General features: G+C 37.8%; 1 protein-coding gene across 15 annotated transcripts in view; it reads right to left on the bottom strand.

The window, feature by feature from the left end:
• The window catches only part of CCSER1 (coiled-coil serine rich protein 1), a 1061579-nt gene that overhangs the window by 180816 nt on the left and 857110 nt on the right, over positions 1-23653 (bottom strand). For 5 of the 15 annotated variants that reach the window (XM_039539943.1, XM_039539941.1, XM_039539937.1 and 2 more), the window contains exon 10: positions 6015-6060. The exons of the other annotated variants lie outside the window; for them this stretch is intronic. In XM_039539943.1, coding sequence (XP_039395877.1) covers positions 6015-6060 — 46 coding nt within the window. The remainder of the gene's footprint in view (positions 1-6014; positions 6061-23653) is intronic. 15 annotated transcript variants of the gene reach the window in all.

Genomic DNA, 23653 nt, shown 5'->3' with positions numbered 1-23653 from the left:
AACTTCTACATGTTACTTAAAACTAAGGCAAGAGTAGCCTTTCCTCTTGAGTGCCAGATCTAGCTGTGCTAGTACAATCACTTAAAGTGAGGCAAAAATGCTTCTTTAACTTTGTTCCATTGTCCTGTGTGACCAGTTTATATGCAGGTGGGTAGTTGAAGTTCCCCACTCTTTTTTTAAGACTTTGCTGTTGTTTTGATTTCCTTCAACATTGTGCCGTCAGTGTCATTTTCTTAATCCAGAGATCAACTATGGGTCCTATTAGTAGTACATTTGTATGTATTCTTGAGACTGGTATCCATACAAACTCAACTGTGTAGTCCCTTCCATTCATAATTGTATCTCATTAGCTTCTATGGATTCCTTTAGATACAGCATTACAATCTCAGCGCTCTAACTTCGTCTGCCCTCGCTGTATAATTTATAGCCAAGTATCACAATATTCCATTGATTTTTGTCGAGATTCCACCATATTTCAAGAAGGCCTCTTAGATCAAGGCCCAATTCCACTGCCAGACATTCTAGTTTAGTTCACCTATTTTTGCTTTAAAATTAAAATTTTTCTTAGCAAGTGCCTCTCTGCACTCAGAGCAGCAGTTATATAAAGGTGGGACACTTCCGAGATCAAACTTCACCTTGAAACAGTTGGGCTGTAAAACTTCCTTAGTAAAGGGTCTATTGCTATGGAAGTTTTGCTTGAAATTAGGCTGCTCCCAAGATTTACCACCTTCAGGATATGGTGAAAGATTCACCAATTCATATAGGTGTTGTAATAGAGGAACAAAGTCCCCTGAATCCACTATTTCAATAAAAGGCTCTGTAGGAAAAGAGAGCGCCATGCTGAGTTAAGTGGAAATCCTTATAGCAAATTAATGTATATAGTATATGAGCTAAGATTCCATGGTCACTTTAGAAATGCCTGAAACAATAATCATATTACATTTCTTGAATTCACTGTTCATTGGGTAATGTGCCTGGTTTTCTCATGTTATAAGATCCCAAATGTGCAAGTCAGTGACAGACAGTGAAATAGAAGAGAAACCAGAAGTTTGTGACTTTGTTCTGGGTACTTCTAATGCCATAGGACTTGTTAAATTTTAAGCATTTAATGGTGGGCTACACACATATATGCTCGAAACAGCACTGAATTTCACACATTGAACTCTTATTTCAGTAGATAACAATATCTCGGGAGAGGGTAATGAGTATATTCCCAGCCGTGAAAATAATCATGACAAATCTTTAACAGTTTATGGATACAAGAACATAGGATTTTTATGACATAAGGAAAACAAATAGGTTTACCTACTGGTAAGTCCTTTCCATCATAAAAGTTGGCAGCTGTGCACCTTTAGTTGCTTCCATTACTGCCCTTGAAAGTATTTTGTCTATACGGTACCCTGAAGATATCTTCATCTGTGTTACAGTGTCTCCTGAACAGGTCCAGGAACAGGTCCAGAACAGACTTTAGGCCTATGAAGTATAAGGTTTCCTATGACCTCAGAAGAACTGTGAATTAGATATTTTGTAATGCAGAGATAGTAGCAAGGCACCATCTAAATATGATAAAGTGATGAAATAATCGAATAATGGAAAGTATCCTTTAAGGAGAATAATGGTCTGATGCTAATAGTGTAGTTAAAAATAAAATATTCCAACATTAAAATATACCAATACACCAACATCTAGTATCTTTCATAAATACTTATGCTTTTTCTTCTATTTAATATTTGTAAATATGGACTGGAGAATGCTTTTATCATTTTCTTTTCACAGACAGATTTCTTTGTATTTTAATGCAATGAAGCACAAAAACCACGTATGTACCTATGAACATACAGATCATCTGAGATTGTTTGATGCACTCTATTTATATTTGTTGAGTTATTTACATCACCAGAGTATTGAAGTGTCTCCCAAAGAGTAGTATTTTTTATTCTCACAACACCCCTCGAAGTATTATTCTCTCTCTCTCTCTCTTTTTTTTTTAAACAGAGGAGGAAAATCTCAGGCAGTGAGAGGTTAAGACTGAACTCTTCAAACCTGGACATTTTATTTTCTGATGTCTAACTGGCAAACCCTACAGTCTGATTATGTTAATCCATCACACCAATCTAAGGGCTGGTCCACACTAAGAAGTGGGGTCGAACTAGGGTACGCAAATTCAGCTACGTGAATAGCGTAGCTGAATTCGAAGTACCCTAGTTCGAACTACTCACCCGTCCAGACACCGCGGAATCGAAGTCCGCGGCTCCAAGGTTGACTCCGCCACCGCCGTTTGCAGTGGTGGAGTACCGGAGTCGACCGCGGCGCTTCCGGAGTTCAAACTATCGCGTCCAGATTAGACGCGATAGTTCGAACTCCGAGAAGTCGAACTCACCGCGTCGACCCGGCTGGTAAGTGTAGACTAGCCCTAACTCATTAGGAGCAGCAGGTCTTCGGTGTTTCTGAAAAGGAGGCTCAAAGTTTCTCAATCTGGACACCCAAAAAGGAAACATCCAAAACAAGTGGACCCTATTAAGTACTTTACTTCGTGATTTGTCCATAGTTGCATAGGAAGTCTGTGGCAGAGCTGTGACTAAAACCCAGATTTCCAGAGTTCCCATCTCAGCACAATCTTTCTTCTCATCATGCTATGATGGATAAGTGCCCACATCTTAGTACTGTTTTATCAGCACATCATTATCTCCTTATTTCATTTTATAAGTCATTGATATTTATCATTAGAGCCTTTTTGCTGTTGCTTCTGTTTACCCTGGACTGTTTCCACTAACATTGCCTCCGTTTCTGAATCCTATTTACCAACTTAATCAAATACATATTCAGTATCGGTTGCATGTTTCCCCACTTCTGCCTGTACTGAAGTCTGCCACGAAAAACAGAATGAAAGTCACACACTGATTCTTTTTAACTAGTGCTTTTACATGTTGTGAAAGAAGCAAGACTCAAATTATATACACAAATTATATCCTTATCCTTGCAATTGGTGGTTCCTAGTTTATAGCCAGGTAGTTAAAATGTCCCATTAGTAGGAGCTTGTTATTTTAACAAGCTTTTAAAATTTTCTCTTATTTTCTATTACCCATTAAGTTGCTGCTTTTCATCAGTAGCCTCTCAGGGCACGATGCTACTAGAGGAAATCTGAGATCAACGAATTAGTACAAAGCCCCTCCCACTTTGTGCCCTTCAGTTGTTAAGATGCCTGGAAATCCATATGATTTCCCAGTGATTCTTAATATACCCATGCGGTTGGAGGGTCATGCACCCTTGCCCACTCTATGGGAACATGAACCAAACATTGCTGACAACATGACACTCTGGAAACCTCATGAGTATGAATTCAGAGAATCAAATTAATCCTCAGTCTATTTCTGCTGAAGTCAGCGGTGTTTCCCAAGTTATACATTTGGAGCAATGAGTTTAAAGTAACTTTAGCCTTTCCTAAAGGTTTTTCCATAGGAGAACATGAGATTTTCCCAGTGGGATTAATCCTGTGATGTGCTGAGCACTTGCTGTGAGATGCAGTGTTCTCATCTCCCATTTTCTTCAGTGAGAGCAGAGAGTACTCATTACCTTGTAGGATTAGAACAACTGCCACTAATGGCTAGATGCTGATTTGGAATCAATGCCCATGCAAGGGAGTACTTGCTCACTTACTCTCTCCATAGAGCCAATGGGTGAGTAGGGTGGTAAGGTGAGGGGAACAAATGGAGCCTGGGTCCAACCCCCGTACTCACTGGCCTGAGTAGCTCAACTCTATGCAGTAATTTACCGTTGATATTGACCAGTAGAAAATCATTACCCTCCACAGTAAGGAGAGAGCAGGGAAGGGAACAAATAGATTCTAGTCTTGGGTTAGTGCATAAGCTTACTTAGGGATGAAGCCAAAATCAAATTCTAGCCTTTGAATAGTATATTGTCACAGTGTCAATGTTGTCACTTTGCCACAATATTTATGTCTTTACCTCTGACTATATAGAGCAACAGAAAATAATCTGGTGAAAATATCATATTTTACTGATATTCTGCATATCCCAGGATGTTTGGGTCAAAATACAAATCTTCTCTGTGTTTTGGGTTTTGCACAGTACATTGCTGTCTAGAAATAATCCTAACCTGATCATTTTACCACAGTTAGTCTTATTTTTCCTTGCAAGGCCTGATACCTTTTGGTGTGTATTATTATTTCCTATCTATCTATTTACATACTTAGTTCAGTTGTTCTTCATTCCTCTCTGCCTCATGGTCCCACTCCTTTCTTTACGTCCACAAATGTAGTCACATGTCTGCTAAATGAAACACTTTCTATCCTCTGCATTGTGTTTCCTACTTTCATACTCTGTGCACCTAAGTGCATCAGTCCTATCTGTTCCAAAGAAGCCCTGATTACTTATAAAGTAGGAAGCTATAGACAGTGATACCGTCCATATTGCTAACTACTGATAACTACATTTAAATATCAGTAAAAATATCATGTAACCCTACATCCATAGTCTTGACTAATTTAGAATATCATATAAACCAGTAGCAAAGATGAATTTACAGACAGAAGTTCTAATTTTCATTTCTCCAAATTCATAAATACATACATCTCAGAAACTAAAATAGTTTAGGAAGGAACTATAATCATTTGTCAAGAGACGGATAATAATTTACCTGGAATGTGAATTCCTTCCACTGTACCTTTAAGTAGCATAATATGAGCACAATTAAAATATTTTATCTGAATCGAGGTTTTTTTCTCCTGTAGTCCTATCCAGAAGAATTCAGACATCTCAGATACTTACATAATAAAGAGGAAAGTGAAATACAGATTATTATTATTATTATTTTGCAAGACCCACATTTGAGGACAAATGCTGTTTATTTTCCTATTGATTCACAGTTCAGCCTTGGTGAATTTATGCAAGCAACATGTTTAGTACTGCCAACAGTGAAGGAAAGCGTTGTTCAACTTGGACTGTACTTAGTGGATAAGCCTGTAATGTCATATTAGGATGAATCTATTTGGCATTCGGTGCTGATGCAGTGCACAATAATGGTAATAATGCAATGCATTGCTGTTTATATGCATGTGGAACAAACTGATGTCTTTGAGATGGACACTTAGATAAGGGAAGGTAGAAGAGAGACAGAGATGGACTCGGGGAATGTAAAAAGTTCATATCTCAAAGTCTGATGGCTCTTTTGAGACTTTATATATTAATTTTACATAAATCTCAATTGCAGAAATATGTTGTTATGGCAGACAGATTGTCAGAGAGATCATCTTGAACTAGAATGTAAGTCTCTCTTTTCCTGCACTAGCAAAGGTGTTTAAAATATAGCTCAGCTAGCTTACTACTTCCTCCTGTTTTGGTAGGGCACTGAGGGAAGCTTTTAAGGTAAGGTGAATATTATCAATGTTAATGGGAAATTTTAAGTGAAAGAAGCAGAGATCTCACTAATGGACCCCACCTTCATAACTCACGGGTGACTGGTTTGTGCTCCAGATTGCTCAGAAGCAATGGCCCATATAGAATAACGCGGAACATACAGTATCATATACCCAGCACAAAGGTGTTTGATTTTGCATTTCTTAGTCTGTTTATAATCATGGCTGTTTTGGTTTTGTTTGCCTGATAGAGGAGAACTGGACACAGATATTAATATGTAGATCAGAGAAAAAAGTCATCCACAGCCTCTGATGATTGTATTCAATGATATGTTCAAGAGCTGAGCTGAGGTTAATGTCCTTACTCTCTCCAGACTTTGAGTCATTATGGGATTTTCTGCCCTTCTTACAACTCTGCAGTGAACAGTGCAGCTCTAATTACAATGTGCTGGACACAAGACAAACAAGTAAGGAAAAAAGGGGCTATAGGTACCATTAGCTACAAACACGTTACAGGCAATATACAACACTGGTGATTGCATATTGACCTTAGGGCGTTTAGTCTATATTGGCATGCCATGCTACAGCACATGAACACATATTCATCTTTACAACACAGAGCGGAATTTAAGAGACTCACATAATTGCCTGCGAGAAGGTACAGGAGCACTTCCATAAGCTGTGCCCTGTAAATAAAACACATTTTTTTTTGGAGCAAGGCATGTCAGGATTAACAGTAGCAAATGAAAAAAAAATGACAGGACATGAAGAAAATGAAGGCAAGTGAAACAAAATAAAAAGAGACTCGTTAGATAAAGTAGCTTCTTATTACTGAGGAATTGCCGTTCCTATTTTCAGAGAAACATAAATTATAATAGAGAAGGTTCTATGAGTAATCCACCCATCAACAGACACAATGAGCCAAAAACAGAAAAAAAATTACAGTGTAAGACAGGCACATTCAAACTTGTCAAATTAAGTTTGATGAAAAGTAGAACACAAAGTATATATTAATGTCGCCTCCCTAAAAAAAATAGGTTCAGTTACATCAGTTTCTTAACTTATTCAGTCACTGTTTGAAAGTACAGTATATTTTAAATCAATACCAGAGTCACTGCAGTACACTTTGTTTCCTGTCACTCCCTCCTCACTTTCCCTCTAAAACTATTTAACAAGTTTTCCGTGAATCAGTTTGATGAAAGCTGATAGGAAGTTGCTTTATTAAATCCTTATTCAATAGATACCATAATTCTTTCAATAGATAGAGAATTATATCCTGCATGTATTATGCTGGTAATTGTACTGTAGCTCTGAATCACAGCCTATCCATTGTTCTGTTTACAGAAAGAAGCTATGAATCAAATGCCAAGTGTGTCACCTTTGTGGTGACGTTTGGCACGAAATGTGCAAGATAATAGCAATGGCTTGCAGAGAAAAAAGATAAGGTAAATATGGATTCCTACGGGATCAACACATACTATATAGATATATAGTTGTGTTAACAAAGTTTGGCCAACTGCTTTACCTGAGATTCACGTAGCTGTTGGAATTTGTTTCATGGGATCATTTTATTTTGCAGAGTTTGTAAAATTCAGGCTGCAGCGTGGAAAGCACATGTTGTATGAATTACATAGGTACCTTCCTAACATCCCTCCTGTCCAAATAACTAATTCTTTCCCTTGTCACAAATATTATTTGCTTTCCCAAATCTGAAGAAGAGCTCTGTATAAGCTCAAAACTTTGTCTCTTTGACCAACACAAGTTGGTCCAATAAAAGACATTACCTCACCCACCTTCTCATTCCAATATCCTGGGCCCAACACAGCTACAACAACACTGCATACTTATTTGTCACTTTGGCTACATGACTGCACAGATGAGGCTACTGCTGGCAAACCATGGACCAAATATACCAAGTGTAATTCTTTCAAAGTCATTTGGCCCAACGTGCTGAAGCTTGTCAGTTCACACTGACCGTGTCACTGAGGTTTTGGGAATACTGAAAATACTGAGGTAACATATATATATTTAATTCAAAACCAGAAAGTTTTCTAATGGCAAGCACTCTTTGAAGACATGGGAAACATCCTGGCATCTCTATTCTTCCTGTTGTGTGCCACTATGAGAACAAAACAGACAGAAAGTTACCTTTGCCTCATACATCTTCCTGCTGACTTTTATGAATCCCATTCTTTAGGCACCTATCTCCCTCCATTTATTGTAGAAGAATCCTAAACCCTTAAGACTTTGTGAATCCCAGTGATTTAAGTGCCTAAAGTTTAGATGTTGTGATGCTAAGTGTGGCACTGCTTAAGTCCCGTTGTGAATGTAGCCAGCCATCTTTTCAGTGAAACTTAAAACGGAGGCCCTGACTGCTTATAATTATAAACTGTGTAGCAGTTTTGCCAAGAGTAAGGATATTAACTCTGATGTTGTACCCAGATTCTAAATAGGGTATATACATTCCTTCCTACCTAAATTTCCCCTACAGTTTCAATTAGAAGACTCCCGAAAACTATCTTAAACTGGCCCAGTGTTGCTGCCTGCTGACCAACAGCTACTGCATCCCATCCACAAAGAGGCTCGATTTAAATGGTGGCTGAAGTGACCAAGTTTGTGAAGTGCCCTGGGATCCTTGGGGCTATTGGGTGCTATATAAGTAAAATAAATTAGTATTGATAATCTAAAAGTACATAAACATTCCAGATGAGTGCTGGCCTTTTTGTTCCTAAATTAATGATTCATAAAGTCAAAACAATCTTCTTACATTGCTGTGAGACTACACTTGCTCCATCTTTCTGCTGCACGGATTTAGGTAAGAGGGAACACCAAGAGAATACGGTCTCTCAGACTATTGTGTGCTATATAATAAAAGGTTTGGATCGGTGATATATTTATCCTTCTGCTCATTATTCAAGGGTTCAAAGTAGGGCACTTCTGAACATACCATGAGGCGATCACACATTTTTAATGGATTTAACTTCTTTCTGTATATATCAGGGTACTCCCACAACATGCTGCTGGTACCTAATGAAGATGCATCTCAAAGGGAAAGGGAATGTTATGTAGAGTTTGCATGCTGAGAGCTCTGTAGAGCTGACCTGTCATGTACTGGTTTCTGCATACTTATGCTACAGACCGCTACAGGATGGGACTGAATCTGCTACAAAATTTGTGATGTTATCACCCTCCAGTGGCTGGTTTATGAAGTCCTTTACTCTCGGCAGCTAATGGGAAATCTCCAATATTTTAAGCAGCAGAAATCTGTGATTTGGGAAGAGACGCAGATACATTTTTATTCACCACTCTAACATTGACAGTTCTTCTCTGCTTTAATGAGGAGCATCAAGATGACAAGCCTTTGAATCGAGAAGGAAAAGGTACAATTATAAAGGAGGAGAATACACTGAACATGGGAGATACTTGAGAAACCAAAATGGAAAACAGAGGAGCCTAAAAAAGAGAAACTGTTAGAGGTCATGAGATAGCAAATATTTGGATCTTCCACGATGCTAATAAAGGGAAAGGGCTGATGGGAGTTTATGCACACCTAGCTACATCATCTTTCCACATACATTTAAAAAAATCTCTTTTTAAAAGAGTAGCTTTCGTGAGCTGGGAAACAGGAGCTTTGTTGTTACTATGGAGAAAGTGCTGCAAGTACCGTAGATGAGGTGCGGTGCTACAAACATAACCAGACTGTCTTTTAACAGGAGGAAGGAGGAATGAGAGAAAGGAGGAAGATGCCATTTGTTTCAGGTATATCTGTAAAAGGGTCAAAAAGCCATTGCAAATGTGTGACTGCAATAAACTGTAGTTCAATAAAACAGCCTGAGTGTTTTGCTAACACGTTACACTATTTGAAGTAGTCCTTACATATTTTAATTGTTATTATTAAACCCATATTTTTTAAAATACATTTTTGGAGCCTTGAAGCAAATCTCTCTTCTGTGAGAGAAGTCTCTCATATTTTAATGGCGTAGTTTTCAGATGTGCTAAGCAATTTCAGCTCTCATTGACATCAAGGGAGCTATGGGTGCTCTGCACCTTTTGAGGCCATTTCTCTATCTCTATTACATAGAGATATAACCGCTCACACTTTTGCTCATACTATTTTGCAATGTATTAGGCTTTTCTTGCAGTTTATTTCTGTTTAAAAAAAAAAAAGACCTGGAGACCATTGCACGTTCCAGCTTGTTTTCAAAAGGAAAAAAACAAGATATAAACCTTGATGAAGTTAAAATATAGGAGAGGAAAGTGAATTCATAATCTCAGGCTCAATGTACACACTGATTTCTGTATTGGTAACTTTAATTATAATCTATTATAATTCTAGAGGCTGAAATCAGCACTCTCATTATCTGTGAGCACCAGAAACCAGCTAAACACTGCTAGAGTAACAATATGAGAACACAGTGGCAGATTCCATAATAGCTTTAGAAGTGGAGCACCAGTTTTTTACCCTACTTGCTTCAGGAACGTGGTCAATTGTTTCAATTTAGGAACAATTAAATGGAGCAGTCTTTTATAAACTAATTTCACTCCAGAATCAGTGAAAACTTGGAATATATGGAAGGCCATAGTCCTGATTCTGACCTGACTTACTCTAGGGTAAATCTGAAGTCCATTGACTTCCATAGCGTTATTCTGGATCTACAATGGCATGAATGAGGTCAGCATCTACTGCAACGTCCATTGACAAATTCTCTATGGAATAAAAAAGTACCTCCGTCTGATAGGGTTTCTCCTCTGTTGCAAGGATTTCTTTCTTTTCACTGACACCTGAAACTCATCCTACACTTGTAGCACCACTCACTATTTATGCAGGAATGCTTGATTACCTAAGATATGTCCAGAGTGAATGTGGATTTTATGCACCAAAGAAGCAGGTATGTTGTTGCTCTGTTTCTATTCAGTCTGCCAGCAATTTCTAATTTCTTTTCACTGTAACTTTTAAAAATACAATCAGAATATGACAATCCTCAGTTCTTCTTGAAAGCACTATCAATTTTTTAATATTTGCAAAGTGAAAACATGACAGGATTCTCTTCAGAAGTCACAGTAACTATCCGCTAACACAGGGGTCGGCAACCTTTCAGAAGTGATTTGCCGAGTCTTCATCTATTCACTCTAATTTAAGGTTTCGCATGCCAGTAATACATTTTAACGTTTTTAGAAGGTCTCAGTCTATATGTCTATAATATATAACTAAACTATTGTATGTAAAGTAAATAAGGTTTTTAAAATGTTTAAGAAGCTTCATTTAAAATTAAATTAAAATGCAGAGCCCCCTGGAGCGGTGGCCAGGACCCAGGCAGTGTGAGTGCCACTGAAAATCAGCTCGTATGCCACCTTCAGCACGCGTGCCATATGTTGCCTACCACTGAGCTAACAGCTCCAGTGAAATCACCAAGGCAATTTGATTTGATTGCCACTATTATTTTATTTTCATGTGTTACCAAAATCAGTTTCTCCCATTTTTTAGAATAATAATTTCAAACACCATCCAACCTAACCAATTGTGAGTGCAGCTCTTCTGGGATAGCAACAGCAAGGGAGCCTGAATGAAAAGAAGGATGCAAACTATTAAATAAAGGCAAAAAAATCTAGATGTATATTAGATTGCTGTTTGGAGTCTTTCAGTAAAAATACTTCAGCAGTCGTACAAGTTTCCTCCATCCCTCCCAATCCCAATGTTATTATTTCATCTGTTCTTAGCTCTATTACATATGGTGATTCATGTCCCAAGGGGTCACCTTCAGCAACTTTCAAGACTAAGCTCTGCAATATACAAACTTATCAAATCAAGTCAGTTGAATTGAAGACTCTCTATGTAGCAGCAGTAGCAGTACACAAATAACACTGTCCCTTTTGTGTCACTTTCTATGAGGAACATTTGTAAAGATGACAAAGGGCAAATCAGTATCTGAAGAAAATAAAAGAAATCTCACTACCTATCCCATGAACACTTTTTTTTTAAAACACACAATAAGTATCCTAACTTCTGAGGGTACAAACCCACCTATTACACAATTAACAGGAGAGTTATGAAAAATAAAAGATAACAGATTTTGGTTTTGCTAGGCACAGGATGTAGTAGGAGGAATTCTTCTTATATGGGAGGTATTTAAAATGTGGACCCAGAAAAAAATATCTATTTCTCATGGCGGAAATGGGAAAGATACCTCTGTACAGCACAACCCACTAGTTCTTTAGGATAAAAAGGCATAATCTTAAAACCGATAAACAGTATTTAAGTTGTAGCTATTGCCACATGTGAAATATTCTCGTGCTGAACTGATGAAACCTCATGGAAACTTTGGTAACTGATCAGTGTGTCATTTGACAGATTCTGCTGATGGGATAACAGCTGTGAATTCCAGTAGCTTTTCTATCTGTGTTATGAACTACTGAGTTGCAGAAAATATTTTTTGTCAATACATGATAGCAAAACATCTATTAATATATAGAATTTCAGTACCAGGAGATGGTAAAGGCTTGTTGGATCCCTGAACCCATTCCCCTGCATGGACAGGATATGTTGTTCTATTACATTAAAGTTCAAACTTCTTGTTCTAGCCTTTGAGACACTTCACATTTCCATCCACCATCATTTTCTGCTCTTATCTTTTTTTGTACTACCCCTCCGCTCTACCAACACCAGTCACAGCCACAACACCCCATTTGTCTGCTACTCACACAGCTATCTCCATGCTTTCTTACACACTGTTCTTTATCCACAGAAGAGTCACTTGGTTTGGCCCGTATTACTTTCTCATCCAAATCCCTCTCTTAAACCTATTTCTACCACTATGCCTACAAGAAATTACTCAATTAACAGTGGGTAGGAAGAGGGGCAATTGGAAATTGTTTGCTTTAATTTAAATAATAGATGAACTATCAAACATATGGCCCTAACAGACATGCCAAGTTTCACCTCAACCACATTGCTTGCAGCAGCCCTTTACCACCAACCTTCATCTGTTTGTCTTTTTATTATGAAAAGCTCTTCATAACAGGCACAAAGTCTTCCTATTTGTTTGCACAGTACATAGCATGTTTCAAGAGTATAATTATTATATTATAGTAAATGATACATTGCTCAACATGGATGGAAATCAGGTAAGGGGGAATTTGAGAGACTCATTCTTAAAAAGGTGGAGGGGGAATTGGATATGCTACTACAATTATTTTGAAAAGGATCAGTGGCAATCCAGAGAATAGATAATTAATAGTTAGGGGCACTTTGGCTAGCTGGATATAAGCACCCAGCTGGCTACCCGTAGTTTCCGCTGTAGTTAATCCAGCTGTGAATTGGATATACTTTGTAGTTCAAAGAATTAGGCTTTTTGCCAACAAGAATCAGGTAAAATCATGCAATCAGAAGTGAAACACTTACTTCTATGGAACATCCACCTGCTGTTTTGCTTATTTTCATTTTATTTTATTTTAATTTGAAAGTAAACCACTATTTTTGCAGAGACAAAACTGTTGACAGTCTATGGGTCGATGAGATGTTTATGGTTCATGCACAGATTGGAATGTTAAAACTCTAAGAGTTTTAACAGTGGACCTGTGTTCTCATCAGACCATTTTCTCTAGATCAAAATTAAATGTCACAGCAGTACACAAGAAACATACTGTGGAACCCCTGGTTTAAATATCATCACAAGAGGGGACTTTTTAGAAAAAAAATATTGTCAATGGCAGCTATAATTTTCAAAGTAAACATTTTAATCTTGTAGTGAAAAATATTCTTTGTATCCCCTTGCAACTAATTATTATGAACCAACTTTCTTATTCTCATGACAAAATTACTAATAAAGGGTACAAACTTGTGCATTTTTTAGGTCCTCCTGTGAGGTGCTGAGCACTCTCAGTTCCTTTTGAAGTAAAGGGTGCTAAGCAACTGTCAGGATTGGGCCCTAGACATAGAAATTGCTATTTTTATTATTTGTATTTCAGGAGCACTTAGATGCCCCAATCAATATCAAGGTTCTATCTGCTATATGTACACAAAGGAAGAAAGAGTCTCTACCCTGAAGAGCTTAAAGGCTAAATAGACAAGAAAGACACAGAGTGAGAAGAAAAGGATACAACATGCAAGCAGAAAATTGGGATCTGAGACAGAAAGATTAATTCACTAGCTGAAGATCATCCTGGAACGCTGTGACACAGCCAGGAACCGGATCCACTTCTGCTGAATCTTAGTCCAATGACTTAACCAACTTCTTCTTTCTCCATCAGCAAATATTGAATTTCATTGTTTTTGAAGCTGCATAAGTGCCCCTTATTTTCCCCCTCAAAAATTGTTCTTGCTTCTCTCTCTCTCTCTTTCTATTTCTTTCCAAGAGATGGGATTTGAGAGTGCTAAAACAATTAGATTTAGTAAGCAATTGTTCACATCTAAGTCTCTTTTTGAACATTAGCTATGTTCAAAACCAGCCCAAATTATACCTTTATGATCTCTTTTACACAAGCTGCTCATCACTTAGGTTCTTTTCCTCCCTGAGGTTTGAGAGAGTACTGTGTGTTTTGCCTTAAACAGTGAAACAAGAAAAATATTTTGATTCTATAGTGGGTGGAATTACCAATATGTAGACTGCATACAACTCCCAAATATTTAAAGTTATGTGCAACAGCAGATGATAGAAAGGAAATGACACATATTTCTTTACTTTTGGGGGGGAGGTGTGAAAACTGTGCTTCAGTTGAGTAAAATTATTAATAGAAAATAGCCTCTAGACAAAATTCAGCAACAGAGGCTATAGATATATTCAAATAAATCTGTTCCTCCTACAAATATCTTTCAAAGTAAAATTACAGCTCAATAAGGAAGACATATTTCCATCTTAAAGTTAGCAGTAAATATTTTACTAGCAGTCTCTTGGCGCATTTTCAGCTCGGAAAAAATACCGATTTGCATGCAATACTCAGCAATCTGCTGTCACAGTTAAGTGAAAGATTCTAAAAATATATTTTGACAGTACACTTTGAATTGGCAACCTCATGATGCCCAAACTATCATTACTATTTTCCATTGAGTTCACTGGGCTATGGATCAGGCCCTTAAAGGCCCATGCGGGATAAAAGCAGAAACCACTGCTCTTTAAGCTTAATCCCTCCTAAACTTTACTGATTAAATGACCCTTATGTGGGAACTGGATATTTCTTTGGTCTTACCTCACTAGCAACAATCTGTTTAAGCTCCTTAGGGGGAAAATGTGCTTGCGAGTAGGTCTTGATGTTCTGTATGCTTCAGCATCCGCTGAAATACTGTCTTTCTACTTCAACAACTATTTGAAAATAGAATGGAAACGTGAAATGCAAAATCCTAAAGCAGAAGTCGCATTCTGCTCATTTACACTGGTGACATGATGATGTATTAACTTCAGAATCACCGTGCAATGGAGCCCCAGATGTTTTATGACTTCTCAGGGTATGTCTATATTGCACACTCCTTATGGCAGTGTGTAGAGGACACATATTGCATGCCCCCCTAGCACGAGCCCGAACAGCAGCGTAGACAATGAGGCACTGCTTAGGTGAATAGAAGAAGAAGACATACCTGAACCTCAGGGTGTACACCCTACAGGGCTCTCTACACACACTCTACAGACCCTACTCGGCTCTCTACACAGTGTAGTGGCCCCCCATCTACACTGGTATCTTTAGCAATGTAGTGTCCCCACTGCCAGAGTCTTTCCTCACCACAGTGAAAGAGTCCAGCTGCATCAGGAAAAGGCTCTGGCAGAGGGATGTGGCACGGAAAGGCTCCAGCAACTTTCTACCTCCCCCAGTCAGAGCACTGACTGCCTTGTGTAGCTACATACTGCAGTGTGGACACAGCCTGCTCTCCGCTGCAGCATGTAGCTACTTGTGTAATGCCAATACCCTACCTGCCACCACCAGTGTAGATAAGACCTCAGAAAGTACATCTATACTGTAATAAAGACCTGCAGCATGGCCCCTCCCACCTCATAGGGTCTCAGTGCCTGAGCTCAAGCTCTGCAATTTTATAGCCCCACAGCCCAAGTCAGCTGACCTGGGCTCTAAGACTTGGCCCTGTGGGTCTTCTATTGCAGTAGAAGTACCGTAAGTAACTTAACTCAAGAAAATAGAGTTTACACATCACCCCTTGTACCCAAATTCCTTCAACAGCTTGATTTCAGGATCCATTTAAAAATGCCCCTAATTTTAAAGCCCTTCATGAATTTGATCCAACTGATCTCTCAGTGCACATTGGGTCTGATTTCCCTCTCATGCACAGCAGTTTAACTCCAGTGTAACACCATTCATATCACTACATTTATCTCTGATTGACAGCTATGTATGGAAGAGAAACCAGAATTAGACTCCTGGTCATTCTCTACATCCCATTCTACCTGTTTCACATGTCTAGCTCTAGCTTGCTTTCCATCTCTTCACACAATCTTGTCACTTCTGGTAGAAGAACCTTTTCCTCTTCAATTCCTACCATCTGCTCTTGTCTTCCTGTATTCTTCACTTTTGCACTCCATTTCATATGAATCTCATCTAAAACATATTTTCTCACTTATTTGTACTTCTTAATTTCTACTTCCTGTGCTATTTATTATTTAACTGTACAACTGTATTATGTAACTCTCTAAGGCACTTTTGCTACTACTATGATGTATGAAAAATACCATACAACATAAAGTTGTGTTGTGTTACATGGCATATCAGGATAGCTTATATTTTCACAAAGGCAACTCCAGAGTTAATTCCTGTTGAAGTATTATACCCAATATACTATAAAGTTAGTACTATGTATTGTGAATTAAAATATTGCAAGTATTAATACCACAGCTATTTCAGGGTGTCAAATACAAAAATATCTAAGGCAGAGAATATGTTAAGGGAAATGTACAGATTACCTGCGTGAAATCCTGGCCCTATAGAAGTCAGTGGAATTTTGCAAGAGGGGCAGACAGAACAGGCTAGGCAGATTTCATCACACTTATTATCAGACTCTGGCTGACCCAAATATCTATTGGAATAACAATATGTTGCTTCACAGTCACTTGGATATTTTGCTTTTTCTGAAGTGCTTCTGCATCATGTCTACGTCTGCTTGGCCCTGAATGCTTGCATTTGTATCTGGTACATTTTAGCATTATGGCGTGATCTTCCAGATTTGATGGACATCTTTCTTCTGAAGAAAGATGCCCTACAGAAGAGCATCATAGTGAGCCTGATCCACTTTCTGTTGAAGTCATTGGGAAGATTTCCTATTGTCTTTAGAGGAAGATGGACTGGACCCAAGGTATACAATGTACATTGACTGAAAAGAGGTGAGCCTACTTGTTAAAGTTATTTTTTAATATTATATATATACACAGAAAGACTCTCTCTGTATATATGTGTTTGAAACTTAATTCATTTCCCCAGCATATGACTGTGTGTGCACATGCACATACCCAAAAGACATATTGACAGATAAATACAGATCAAAACCAAAGTATCTCTCTCTATATATATATAGATTTATACAAGGATATATCTAGATCTAGATCTAGCACTGTAGCAAATGTTTGGGGGGAAATAAAGCTAAATGACTGGAGGCACTGATGCCTGTTTTAATTTATAGGCAGGGACTAATGCTTGAGGTTGTGTTTGTTGCTGCCCTTTCACCCCTACTATAATATGTCTGTCACGGCTCATTTAGCTGTAAGAAAACCCAATGCTTTAATTAAAATACAAACAACCCCCATATTTTTGCGATGGGAAGGGAAAACAAAAATAATCTGCCAGTGGACAGAATTCACAGGACTATTCAGTCATGGTAATGTGAACAAATGGAATACAACAGTCTGATAGCTCTCTAATGGGGTGGGGAGGTTTAGAAATTCTCTCTCTCACACACACATGCCCACAAAGTACATTAAGATAATACAAATTTATGGTTTTCCATAGCATATTAAAATACTGGTTCATCAAATCAATAGACAGTTGCCAGTAGGAGCCTGTACCTGAAGTTTTCAAGGGAGGCAAACACTCTGACTTTTTGCATGGTGATCTTTATGGCTTGAAGCATGAAATTTGATTATCCCTGTATAAATCACTGCAAATACAGTTTTCATTATGGGCCTGATCTAAAGTCCTTGGAAGTCAATAGGAATCTTTCTATTCATTCCAGTGGGCTTTGGATCAGGCCCAAAAGTATTCTTCTGCTTTGTAAATCCAGAAATAGTATTTAACTCTATGACTGTTAAGTCTGACTTACAGCCAGGATTCTCATAACATCTCTAACTCGTGCCATTCTATCAAATGTTTTAGGTTAATTTCCTTTTATATGGTGTTTAGAAGACAACATAAAACAAAACAAAAATCCAAACCACCATCATTTCAACAATTACATCCCTAAAGAAAATGAATGAGTCATTAAAGTCCCAGTGCTGCAAGGGACTAAGGGCCCTCAGCTCAACAGAAGCAGAGGGTGCCTAGTATACTGCAGGATCAAACAACACTAGGCCCAAGTTATAGACCACGGATATGACAGACTGGGACTCTTCACAAAAATTCCTTGTGGCGAGTATTTACTGCACATCACCATCAAGCCTTTTTTCTAAACTGGATAACAGTCTGATCTAGCACCAACTGAACTCAATGTACTGACAAGTTCTAAATTATAAATAGAGATGGGCTGGAATGCTACATCTAAATACCTGTGAACTCTGGGGAAGTCTGGACCCAGCACCAGATGCAGAGCTAAATTTTGCAAATCATGCTCCTCTCTATTAAGCTTAAATCCACACTAGAGATGTAAGACATTTAAAATTTGTCCAAAGATGAAGTGTATTAAAATAATAGGTATCTCTTGCAATGCCCTTTATTTTTCCAGAGCTGCTAAGAAACAGTTTGTTAACTCCGAGAGGAAATACAGAGGGATATATAAGAATCCCGTAGTGAAATAAGGAGTGTTTAATTAAGTTATTCTAAAAATCAGAAGCAGTTAATTTCACAGAAAATGTCTGGATGTACTGTATTTGTATCTCAGGTGTGTATACAAATCAAATTCATAGACTTTTTGGGTGCCTTATTGGTTAATTAAACTAATTTGATAGCTCAATTAGAGGAGTTGAATGATCTTCTGGGAGAAAAAAAAAAGCAGACCTGTAAAAATAAATTTAGATTATTATAGAACAAGATGAGAGGGAAGACTGATCAACTTGCCGGGGAAGGGTTAACAACAGGATATGGAGTCTTTCAGCTGGAGATCACTAAACAAAACCTGGACCAGGTAATTCTCATCTGATAACTGTTTGATGGCCTTCATGAAATGAGTTAGTATTCTCTGTCCTGTTCCTCACAGGCAGATGTCCACATCACAAAAACACACCATGGCAGCTGGCTCAAATTATAGTGCCTTGTTTATAGTGTCAACAGAGACCAAAGTTTGAATGGGCATCAGCTGCTCTCGGATGCCTACAGCTAGGACAGCATTGAAGCACCTGGGCAGAGAGGTACAGGAAAAAACATCACTGCTAACCTGTACAGAGTTCAAATGGAGGACTTTGTTCTCTAGTGTTCTTAATTCAAAAAGCAATTTTTAACAATCAACACAAAGAGCTCAGTTCTACTAATTGGAATATTTGATCCATCCTTACTGTAGCAGTGTTGCCAATTCTGTTTTACAACAAGTCTGTTTATATTTGATGTTCTACTTAAAATCTCCAGTTCTTGGAGACAAGTGATTATGTGGGCCTTTCACTTAAAAAAAAGATGTTTCTATCTCTCAGTGGTGGAGGAAAGCATGGTGGAGGGGCACCCTCAAAGCTCAAAACCAGAAGGCAAATTAAAAGAATCCAAATTTTATTTTTTAAAATACCATGAATGTTAGGGGGCCTGACTCATAATATTTTTTTAACATTTGGGGTTGGTGGTACTGTATATGCCACAATAAAAGACATGAGTTTACACAGTATAAACTGTATCCCTAATTAGCTTCATGTTTCATCTGTTCCTTTATACACCTCCTATATATATATATGTGTGTGTGTGTGTGCGCGTGTATATACACACACACACATATATGCGTGTCTATATATATATTTCATTACTCTGGGTTAATTCGGTTCATATTAGCCTGTGCAGTATAGGTTTTGGTTTTTGAGGTATATACTTAACATGACATCTTTAACACAGGCTGTCCCTTATCCTTCCACTGAAACCCCTTCAGCACACTGTTTAAATAGCACATTAGCTGTTGTGAGAGGTCACTGAAAACAAAAACAAAAAAACCTCACATATGGCTGCAGGGGATTGTTCCATTAGCTATTTGGTGCTACTGTCTGGATACTTTTCTTGGTACTAGATGTTGTGCTAACTTCAGTGGTGAGGATTGGATTCCCTTCAGGGCACAATCTCTCTATTCCTCTCACTACTGTTCCTCTGAGACATTCATCTAAAAATAATCAGAAGACAGCTATTTTTTCCACCCCTTTACATACTCATTTCAACACAAGTTGCAGGGAGTTCACTACAAGAATACACTATGAATATGACTCAACCTCTTAGCCTTGCTCTGAACCACATGACTTGGCATCCTGTTAGCGAGCTTTTCTCTAACAATGAAATTGTGTAGGCTTCTGCATGGCTAACACATCATTTGAAAATACAATATCCAGTTTCTGTCAAGTGAAAATGTTAATCCTTTTTTCTCCCAGGAATTTTAGTACCACTTGCCATGTCACAATTAATGCAAAAAGCTCCTTTAGATGCCACATAACTGTACTGTGGTAGGATACCAGGTTCTATGACCATTCACCGAGAGTGCTAACTAAACCTGGCAACTAGACTGAGACAAAAAGTGATTAGGGACACAGAGGGACTAAAGAGAGAAATTTGAGTAACATCCAAGCTCAGGATCAAGATCAGGGCTAAAACTCATGTTTGTTATTATTTAAGTTTACAGTAATTCCAAGCTCCAGGAAGGGGTAAGGAATAAGGATGGACAATATCTATGGTGTGTGTAATGTGTTAGGAGCTGAGGGGGGAACACCGTCTCTTATCATCACATTTCCAAACCACGTAATAGGTGAACCAGTCCTAATCAAATAAGCATTGACTCAGTCTCCAAACATAAAATCAAAGTTCTGCTGAAGGGAAAAAAAATATTGGTAACCTTCAAACCTGGGACTTAAAGAATATATTTCATATCTAGCTTCCAGCCTAAGTTTGTACAAAGAGTTTTATAGAAGCAGCCACGCTTTGAGGTCTTTGTGCCAATTGAAATTCTTGAAATTTGCCACTCACTGGTAACAAACCAGCCTCAGAAAGGAGGCAACAGAATAAGAGAAAGGAAACAGATTAAAAAGGGAATCTCTAATCATGTCAGTCATCTCAAATGCAACGCAAAACAGGGTATACTCTAGCTGGCAGACACACACACGCACACACACACACTTTGAGAGGGGACTATGCACTCTCTTTTATTGGTCTAAAGAGATACCTTGAAGATGACAGCAAGAAACAATGATCTGTGAATATGCCAGTTTATTTTACATATTGACTTTTCTTTGGAGCTGATAAATGTACAGTCACTGAAGTGGCACAGAAGAGGGAAGCATGAGCGAGGGACAACTATTAAGAATTCATAATGACAAACAAAACTACTTCTAAGAGAGCAGTTGTAAAGTAATGACATTACATTTTTTTTCCATTTGTTTTTCTCCCTTCAGAGAACACCTAATACAGCAAGAGAGAGAGACTACTAAGGGCATCAATTCTTGAAAGCACAAGTACTACAAATAATTCTAATAGCCTTTTAATTTCTTCTCTCATTTTTGGTATTTCTTCCTTCCCACATTCTAAAGGAAATTTGAATGAAGATGGAAAGGAAGAAAAATATCTTCCTCTTCAATACTCTACCTGTGTTAGCGCTCAGCCAATATACCTCAAAATGCCCAAACATGATAATAAATAAATACACAATAATTAATAAGCAGTACTACCTTGTCAAAGTATCATGTCATTGCACGAAGAATTATAATACAATGATGAAACTCAAATATAAATATTATAAATGCAAAAAAGTGCTCTAAAAGTGCAAAATTGTGGCTGATAATTTATACTATATTGAGACATTATGACCCCAATTCAAGAAAGTACTTAAGCACGTGAACAGGAAGGCTTAATTGAAACAAGGGCCCGTGTCACCGACAAGGTCTGGGTTACTGGTCACAAAGAATCTTATTCGAAAGTGATAAATGATCAGCACTTTGGTGGAGCATGATCCTTCACTATTTTGATTTGCTTTTGTATAACTACATTATACTGGGAAGAAGCATGGACAAAAAATTAATTTGGCCAGGCAGAGAACTATTAGGGTTGAGTACTGAGGTAATCTGAGACTAGCCTTTGGTTCAAACAGAGCTAATACTTCGTAATTAAGAAAAAGAGGGGAACAGACAATTTCAAGTAAGGGACCTATCAAGGGTAGAACGTTCTAACAAATTGGGGGTCAGAAGAGAAACAAATCACCCACAAAACAGGCTAAGGATGCTGTTCTTCTCAAAAGAGATTTGACAGGGGATCCCGCCAATAACACAGGGGGTTAAAAAGGGTTAAAAAAAAGAAAATTGAAGACGACAAAATGGAGGCATGCTGAGTTGGGTGATGCTACACTTGACAGGAAAGTCAGAAAAAGAGCAAGGTCCCATACTATAAGACCGTGTTCTTAGACTTCACTTGTTCCAAATGTTGTTGTGATTTAGTGATCTGGGATAATGCCATTGTGTTCATTTCTTGTTTATGTTCTAAGACAGAATTTGATTTGAGTCCAGATGTCAGAGGTGAAAGGTTAACGTACTAACTCACCTACCACCTACATGCTTACCATTTTGACGAAACATTAAACATTCCTAATTTGAATAGCAGTGTGTTTAGCTGAGTTAGTGCTAGTTACAATGTGCCAAAACCAATTAGCGAATAGAGATGCTGCCATAGCAATGGGAACTAATCTTCCAATTAGTAATAATTGCTGAAACACCTGCCATAAAAAATACATTCAGAGTGGTGGTCCCTGAAACAAAGTTCTGTTTAAAGTTATTCAACTGACCTTTACTAGGGGGGAAAAAAATAAAGACAATTATTACAAATAGACAAAATAAATTTTTAAAGGGAGCTCCAAAAACGTATCCTATGGTCTTAAACTAATTAGCTATACTGTGCTCTGAGTTGCCGAGGGAAGAGAACTCCAGATGGCAGTTAGTTACAATAAAGAGCATGTACAGTAAGTGTAACACTGGAATACCAGCTGTAAAACTGTGAACTGTTCTGATTTGCCAAAACTAAAGGCTGCAGAATAAGCAGAGCAGGATAATAATACATAAGAAGCAATAACTAACATACCTATTTAAATTAAGAGAATTACATTGCTATAGGGGTAGGTACAAGGGTTTGAATAAAATAAGAATCCTCACCAAACTTGAGTTGAATCTTCTTGATGTTTGTAAATAACTGGTTAACTTTTTAACTTTTAATTTTTATATATCTTTATACTGACTGGGTCCAACCAAGGCTGGAAATGAGAGTTTTTAATTTGCTCTATAAAGCAGCTAGCACATTTTTGGTCTCTTCTTGCAGTATTCCCAGCCCAGCCACAAGCCGAAAGTTTCAAAAATGTTATGGGACATGGTGAATTCTTTGTCACAAAGTCTTTAAATCAAGATTGGATATTTTAATAAAAACTATACTAGAGCTCAAACAGAAATGACGGGCTTGATGCAGAAATTACTGGGTCAATTTCTATGGCCCGTGTTACACTGAGTTTACATTAGATGATCATAATGATCACTTCTGTTTTTAAAATGTAAGAAGTCTTGAAAGGCAGCCTGTTCTCATGAGATTTCCAGCACAATTTGCAGATTGAAGAACTTCAGATAGTTTGTGGAAGGAGGAAGAGACAATGGAGCCCTTTGTGCTTATTAATATCACTATTGCTATAATTGTTTGTAGCTACATTTGTTGTGAAATGTACCACATATCAGATGATTTTTTTTTTTTGGATGCCAGGTGACAATGACGTACATGATCAACAGCCATATGTTTCCTCTTTGTTTTATAGGACTTGCTTCGAGTTTTCAAACATTTCCACCCCAAATTGGGAATCATAGTAAAATATTTATCTTCTTAAATTTTCTGGCTGATAACTCTAAAAACCAACATTGTAAACAACATTTTCCTACAAAAAATTCCATTTGCAACAGAAACCCATTTTGATGGGAAAAATATTCCATTGAAAAGTTTTACACA

The sequence above is a fragment of the Mauremys reevesii genome, linkage group 5 (assembly GCF_016161935.1).
Source record: "Mauremys reevesii isolate NIE-2019 linkage group 5, ASM1616193v1, whole genome shotgun sequence".
NCBI lineage: Eukaryota > Metazoa > Chordata > Testudines > Geoemydidae > Mauremys > Mauremys reevesii.
Note: the sequence above shows the minus strand (reverse complement) of the source record. Positions and strands in the feature narration are given on the sequence as shown.